The sequence below is a fragment of the Lactuca serriola genome, chromosome 7 (assembly GCF_051521515.1).
Source record: "Lactuca serriola cultivar US96UC23 chromosome 7, Lser_US96UC23_V15, whole genome shotgun sequence".
In the NCBI taxonomy this organism is placed as follows: domain Eukaryota; kingdom Viridiplantae; phylum Streptophyta; class Magnoliopsida; order Asterales; family Asteraceae; genus Lactuca; species Lactuca serriola.
In genome coordinates, this window is record NC_136414.1 from 95684551 (window position 1) to 95693095 (window position 8545).

Sequence of the window (8545 nt, forward strand, 5' to 3'; positions counted from 1 at the left end):
AAAATCATATTGAAAATAAGTTCAAATATTAACATAAATAACACATAACTTAAAGTTGAATATATTAAAAATAATAATTCTTACACTATAGAGCAAATATATTATAAACTGATAGATTATATGCACATATTAAGCATTATACACCTAAAAAATTAAAAGACTTGTTAACATAAAGATTACACAGCAACATAAAAATCATATTGAAAATAAGTTCAAATATTAACATAAATAATACATAACTTAAAGTTGAATATATTAAAAATAATAATTCTTACACTATAGAGCAAATATATTATAAACTGATAGATTATATGCACATATTAACCATTATACACCTAAAAAATTAAAAGACTTGTTAACATAAAGATTACACAGCAACATAAAAATCATATTGAAAATAAGTTCAAATATTAACATAAATAATACATAACTTAAAGTTGAATATATTAAAAATAATAATTCTTACACTATAGAGCAAATGTATTATAAACTGATAGATTATATGCACATATTAAGCATTATACACCTAAAAAATTAAAAGACTTGTTAACATAAAGATTACACAGCAACATAAAAATCATATTGAAAATAAGTTCAAATATTAACATAAATAATACATAACTTAAAGTTGAATATATTAAAAATAATAATTCTTACACTATAGAGCAAATATATTATAAACTGATAGATTATATGCACATATTAACCATTATACACCTAAAAAATTAAAAGACTTGTTAACATAAAGATTACACAGCAACATAAAAATCATATTGAAAATAAGTTCAAATATTAACATAAATAATACATAACTTAAAGTTGAATATATTAAAAATAATAATTCTTACACTATAGAGCAAATATATTATAAACTGATAGATTATATGCACATATTAACCATTATACACCTAAAAAATTAAAAGACTTGTTAACATAAAGATTACACAGCAACATAAAAATCATATTGAAAATAAGTTCAAATATTAACATAAATAACACATAACTTAAAGTTGAATATATTAAAAATAATAATTCTTACACTATAGAGCAAATATATTATAAACTGATAGATTATATGCACATATTAAGCATTATACACCTAAAAAATTAAAAGACTTGTTAACATAAAGATTACACAGCAACATAAAAATCATATTGAAAATAAGTTCAAATATTAACATAAATTATACATAACTTAAAGTTGAATATATTAAAAATAATAATTCTTACACTATAGAGCAAATATATTATAAACTGATAGATTATATGCAAATATTAAGCATTATACACCTAAAAAATTAAAAGACTTGTTAACATAAAGATTACACAGCAACATAAAAATCATATTGAAAATAAGTTCAAATATTAACATAAATAATACATAACTTAAAGTTGAATATATTAAAAATAATAATTCTTACACTATAGAGCAAATATATTATAAACTGATAGATTATATGCACATATTAAGCATTATACACCTAAAAAATTAAAAGACTTGTTAACATAAAGATTACACAGCAACATAAAAATCATATTGAAAATAAGTTCAAATATTAACATAAATAATACATAACTTAAAGTTGAATATATTAAAAATAATAATTCTTACACTATAGAGCAAATGTATTATAAACTGATAGATTATATGCACATATTAAGCATTATACACCTAAAAAATTAAAAGACTTGTTAACATAAAGATTACACAGCAACATAAAAATCATATTGAAAATAAGTTCAAATATTAACATAAATAATACATAACTTAAAGTTGAATATATTAAAAATAATAATTCTTACACTATAGAGCAAATATATTATAAACTGATAGATTATATGCACATATTAACCATTATACACCTAAAAAATTAAAAGACTTGTTAACATAAAGATTACACAGCAACATAAAAATCATATTGAAAATAAGTTCAAATATTAACATAAATAACACATAACTTAAAGTTGAATATATTAAAAATAATAATTCTTACACTATAGAGCAAATATATTATAAACTGATAGATTATATGCACATATTAAGCATTATACACCTAAAAAATTAAAAGAATTGTTAACATAAAGATTACACAGCAACATAAAAATCATATTGAAAATAAGTTCAAATATTAACATAAATAATACATAACTTAAAGTTGAATATATTAAAAATAATAATTCTTACACTATAGAGCAAATATATTATAAACTGATAGATTATATGCAAATATTAAGCATTATACACCTAAAAAATTAAAAGACTTGTTAACATAAAGATTACACAGCAACATAAAAATCATATTGAAAATAAGTTCAAATATTAACATAAATAATACATAACTTAAAGTTGAATATATTAAAAATAATAATTCTTACACTATAGAGCAAATATATTATAAACTGATAGATTATATGCACATATTAAGCATTATACACCTAAAAAATTAAAAGACTTGTTAACATAAAGATTACACAGCAACATAAAAATCATATTGAAAATAAGTTCAAATATTAACATAAATAATACATAACTTAAAGTTGAATATATTAAAAATAATAATTCTTACACTATAGAGCAAGTATATTATAAACTGATAGATTATATGCACATATTAAGCATTATACACCTAAAAAATTAAAAGACTTGTTAACATAAAGATTACACAGCAACATAAAAATCATATTGAAAATAAGTTCAAATATTAACATAAATAATACATAACTTAAAGTTGAATATATTAAAAATAATAATTCTTACACTATAGAGCAAATATATTATAAACTGATAGATTATATGCATATATTAAGCATTATACACCTAAAAAATTAAAAGACTTGTTAACATAAAGATTACACAGCAACATAAAAATCATATTGAAAATAAGTTCAAATATTAACATAAATAATACATAACTTAAAGTTGAATATATTAAAAATAATAATTCTTACACTATAGAGCAAATATATTATAAACTGATAGATTATATGCACATATTAAGCATTATACACCTAAAAAATTAAAAGACTTGTTAACATAAAGATTACACAGCAACATAAAAATCATATTGAAAATAAGTTCAAATATTAACATAAATAATAAATAACTTAAAGTTGAATATATTAAAAATAATAATTCTTACACTATAGAGCAAATATATTATAAACTGATAGATTATATGCACATATTAAGCATTATACACCTAAAAAATTAAAAGACTTGTTAACATAACGATTACACAGCAACATAAAAATCATATTGAAAATAAGTTCAAATATTAACATAAATAATACATAACTTAAAGTTGAATATATTAAAAATAATAATTCTTACACTATAGAGCAAATATATTATTAACTGATAGATTATATGCACATATTAAGCATTATACACCTAAAAAATTAAAAGACTTGTTAACATAAAGATTACACAGCAACATAAAAATCATATTGAAAATAAGTTCAAATATTAACATAAATAATACATAACTTAAAGTTGAATATATTAAAAATAATAATTCTTACACTATAGAGCAAATATATTATAAACTGATAGATTATATGCACATATTAAGCATTATACACCTAAAAAATTAAAAGACTTGTTAACATAAAGATTACACAGCAACATAAAAATCATATTGAAAATAAGTTCAAATATTAACATAAATAATACATAACTTAAAGTTGAATATATTAAAAATAATAATTCTTACACTATAGAACAAATATATTATAAACTGATAGATTATATGCACATATTAAGCATTATACACCTAAAAAATTAAAAGACTTGTTAACATAAAGATTACACAGCAACATAAAAATCATATTGAAAATAAGTTCAAATATTAACATAAATAATACATAACTTAAAGTTGAATATATTAAAAATAATAATTCTTACACTATAGAGCAAATATATTATAAACTGATAGATTATATGCACATATTAAGCATTATACACCTAAAAAATTAAAAGACTTGTTAACATAAAGATTACACAGCAACATAAAAATCATATTGAAAATAAGTTCAAATATTAACATAAATAATACATAACTTAAAGTTGAATATATTAAAAATAATAATTCTTACACTATAGAGCAAATATATTATAAACTGATAGATTATATGCACATATTAAGTATTATACACCTAAAAAATTAAAAGACTTGTTAACATAAAGATTACACAGCAACATAAAAATCATATTGAAAATAAGTTCAAATATTAACATAAATAATACATAACTTAAAGTTGAATATATTAAAAATAATAATTCTTACACTATAGAGCAAATATATTATAAACTGAGAGATTATATACACATATTAAGCATTATACACCTAAAAAATTAAAAGACTTGTTAACATAAAAATTACACAGCAACATAAAAATCATATTGAAAATAAGTTCCAATATTAACATAAATAATACATAACTTAAAGTTGAATATATTAAAAATAATAATTCTTACACTATAGAGCAAATATATTATAAACTGATAGATTATATGCACATATTAAGCATTATACACCTAAAAAATTAAAAGACTTGTTAACATAAAGATTACACAGCAACATAAAAATCATATTGAAAATAAGTTCAAATATTAACATAAATAATACATAACTTAAAGTTGAATATATTAAAAATAATAATTCTTACACTATAGAGCAAATATATTATAAACTGATAGATTATATGCACATATTAAGCATTATACACCTAAAAAATTAAAAGACTTGTTAACATAAAGATTACATAGCAACATAAAAATCATATTGAAAATAAGTTCAAATATTAACATAAATAATACATAACTTAAAGTTGAATATATTAAAAATAATAATTCTTACACTATAGAGCAAATATATTATAAACTGATAGATTATATGCACATATTAACCATTATACACCTAAAAAATTAAAAGACTTGTTATTTTCCTTAAAAAAGTAAGTGTTTGACTTTTTGGAGTCAATGAGACTACTCTAAATGTTTATTGTTATCTACTTCCATTTTTATTCCCTATAAACAATGTACTTTGAAAAATCTAACAAGTTATAGCAATCATCCAAATATAAAGAAATTTTTTTATTTATATAATTGGGTAGACTTTTCAAAGTATAATGTCATAATAAGAAAAAGTAAAAAAATACGATATATAATTTGATAGATTTTTCAAAATAGTAAAAAAGAAACAACATACATAACATAACTGAGGGCAAATTGGTAAAAAGTTAGGAAAAAATCATCACACCTTGGGAATGTAAACAGTATAAGCCTTAATTTTCTGTCAAGGACTCACGGTTAAGTGATAAAAGTTATTTAACTGTAAAAAAAAATGCTTTCAGATGATTGGTTTAGTTTTATTTATTTAACAATATTAACTTTTTATGCATCATTTAAACAGGTACATCTTATGATAACTAAGTTCTTTGTAATAGTCAAACATGTTACCATGTAGATTAAAAAATTAAAATCGAGAGAATTTAATAAAATAATTTTGTATAAAAGACAAAACAATCAAAATCACATTCATTACAAGAACTAAAAACATGATTTGGCATAAAAAGGGCTTATTGGAGTAAACTCAAAACATAGCTGCTTCTTCATACGGATAGAGGGCAACAGAAACCTGAATAAATACATTTGATAAAAAATAAATGATTTTTGTTTTACAAATCATAGTTGAAAAAGAATATAATATATAAACCTACCTGACCTCCCCTTGATATCAAACTATTTGCTTCAAACTCTAACTCCTTCTGCTTACTTTTAATTCAGACTGTGGAACAGTACCTTTATATTCAACATATGGCCAAAAAAAAAAACCAACTTTTTAATCATATTTACTTAATAATTTTAAGAAAAAGAAACATAAACAATGTAGCATTTTTTATAAAATTCATACCCATCGGGGAAACGGTAGCCTTTTCCTGGCTCCAAATGGCATAATCCCACATGTTTCATACATACATCTAATAAGTGTCCAGCTGAGTGTAACCTGCAAAAATGGAGTGTCCATATAATTAACATACAAATCAATCGATTATCACTGGATTCCATTTCTAATAGAAACAAATAGCTGTAGAAACTATACATATATCGTATACAGTTAATAAGATCGTTGTACCTAGAATGAAGTTTGCATCTTGACTCATTAACAGATAGCAGAACCTAAACACCTCTCTCAAGATCCTCAGCAAACTTCTCAAAAACCCCATAATGATAAACCTAAAGATATGCATTTAGGCAAAAAGGAATTCAGATACCCCAAATCGAAACGGGTAATTTTAAAAACAAAAGTCCTGATGATATGAAGTTGTTATCTGCTTTTTTGAAGTCTGTTGAGTAATGTAAATGTCATTTGAGTAATGTACCTGAAGGATCGAACAAAATAAAAAACCCATCAATTAATTTAAAACCTTAGAAATTGCAAATTTATGACGAAAATTAGAGAAAAGAAACCTGATTAAAAGCGAGAAGTTATTTCTCTTTCACTGGGTCGAAGTGATGTTAGTGACATGGGAAACTACACACAATAGAAGACAGGCAAAGTAGCGTATCAATTAGGATAGAGAAATCTGGAACCCCAAATCAAAATAATTGCAACTAAACGCCTAGAGAAGCGTCGTTTGCAAAGATAAAACAGCAGCCATGAGACTGCGTAAGACGAAAAAATTACAACACAATACCTTAAGAAGAACAGAGACGGGAGGCAACAGAAGCAGACAGAGAAGATTACAAAGTTACGCAAAGAAGAACAGAGGGGAAGTACGAGAAGCAGACAGAGGCGAAAACAAAATTAAAAGGCAAATAAGCAAAGAAGAATACAAACAAAACACAAACGGACCTTTTTGGAGGAAAAAGGCGGCAACCGAGGCTGAGGAGAAGAAGATAAGCACCAAGGAAAAGAAGCTAATCAGCAAATAAACCCAAAATTCCAGTGGCAAAATTAGAAAGGAGAAGAGTTTCGTGTGCAAATAAGAAAGAGAGGAAAAGTAACTGGAGCTAAGGTTTTAGGAATTAATAGTATATACAATATTATTCGATGGAAAAATCAGCTCTTTTTTTTATAGTGGACCAATAACTTTATTTTAAGCTTTGAAAATATTTATTTAGGTTGTTATTGATTATATTCATAATCAAAACTCCAAACCATCTTTTGCTCGAACAAAAAATAAATTTCTAAGAACAAACTCATTAAAATTAAACAAACAAAACAAGCTAACTATATGAAAATAATAAACTAACTTACAACAAGATTATCATAATAGAACCTATAAATACAAATGAATTCAAATAACTTATTAAATTAAGATTGGCTGGCCCACTTGGCTAATGAGTTATGGGTCCTATCTCATACATATAGTAACCGGCCGTAAGAAAAAAAACAAAAAAAAAACCTTATTAAATTAAGAGTGGTGGGTGTGGGCAACGCCCGTATGGCGTTATCCGATGTGGCAGCGCCATAACGGCGCCATAACAGGGGAACACCACCCCCCCCCCTCCCCCCCTCCCGTTATTAAGTGTTATGTTATCTCGTGTGATCGTGGTAACATCTCGTAACGCGTGAAAATTCAACCGTTTGCAAATTCAACCTTTTAAAAACGGTAACTTTAATAAAAAAAAAAAAAAAATACTAATTACATTTTCATTTTATATATATACCTCATTCTTTTTACTACACATATTTCTCTATATCTATCTCTATTTCTATATCACTCAAAACACAAACACAAAAATCAACCAACTATAAATGAATTTGATCCGGCCCGTCCGTACAATGATGATAACGACGAAGACGATTTGTTCGTGAGTATGATGTACCATTATTACACAAACAGTCTACTACAGCCAGATCCAACTCCACTACTCACGCGACGTGCGACGTTAAATAGAGACCGTGAGGAAGGGCATCGGCGGCTAGTTAACGATTACTTTGCGGAAAATTGTGTCTACCAGCCAAGCGATTTCAAAAAAAGATTTTGTTTGCGAAAAAATGTCTTTGAAAGGATAGCCAACGCTATGGAAGCAAGGTATCGTTTGATTCAACTTTTATAATTTACAAAATGTCACTTTTAGATAAAATAAATACAATTTTTACATGTTTAATATTTAATTAGGTATGAATTTTTCCAAATGAGACATGATGCTAGAGGCAAACGAGGCTTCATAGGGTTGCAAAAATGTGTAGCTGCAATTAAACTTATGGCAATGGGGGAGTCGCCCGATTCTGTTGACGATTATATGAGAATCTTTGAGAGGACCGCACGAGAAAGTTTGTATTTATTGGCAAGAGGTGTTGTCGAAACCTTCGGTGACCGATACTTGCGCAAACCTTCGTTGCATGATATGCAACAACTATATGCGGCGCATGAAGAAAGACATGGTTTTCCGGGTATGCTTGGGAGCATTGACTGCACACACTGGAAATGGAGAAATTGCCCCGTGGCGTGGAAAGGCCAGTATTCGAGCGGTCATCATGGAGCGCCTTCGTTGGTATTAGAAGATGTTACTTCACAAGATTTATGGATTTGA

The 8545-nt window shown here is 25.0% G+C and overlaps 1 protein-coding gene and 1 long non-coding RNA gene across 3 annotated transcripts; one reads left to right on the forward strand and one right to left on the reverse strand.

The window, feature by feature from the left end:
• Window positions 1-5465: 5465 nt before the first annotated feature.
• Window positions 5466-6981, reverse strand: LOC145062564 (uncharacterized). 2 transcript variants are annotated; one of them, XR_013687611.1, is made up of 6 exons: window positions 6858-6981; window positions 6473-6536; window positions 6138-6238; window positions 5916-6008; window positions 5722-5803; window positions 5466-5639 (listed from the first exon to the last, which is right to left on the reverse strand). It is a non-coding gene; the product is annotated as an uncharacterized LOC145062564 (long non-coding RNA). The 2 variants fall into 2 exon arrangements; XR_013687610.1 differs by lacking the exon at window positions 6858-6981 and adding an exon at window positions 6700-6851.
• A 1051-nt stretch (window positions 6982-8032) lies between these two features.
• LOC145064232 (uncharacterized) lies at window positions 8033-8545 on the forward strand. The gene is made up of 2 exons (XM_079011717.1): window positions 8033-8043; window positions 8131-8545. Exons 1-2 carry the CDS (start codon window positions 8033-8035, stop codon window positions 8543-8545), a joined length of 426 nt encoding a protein of 141 aa, XP_078867843.1.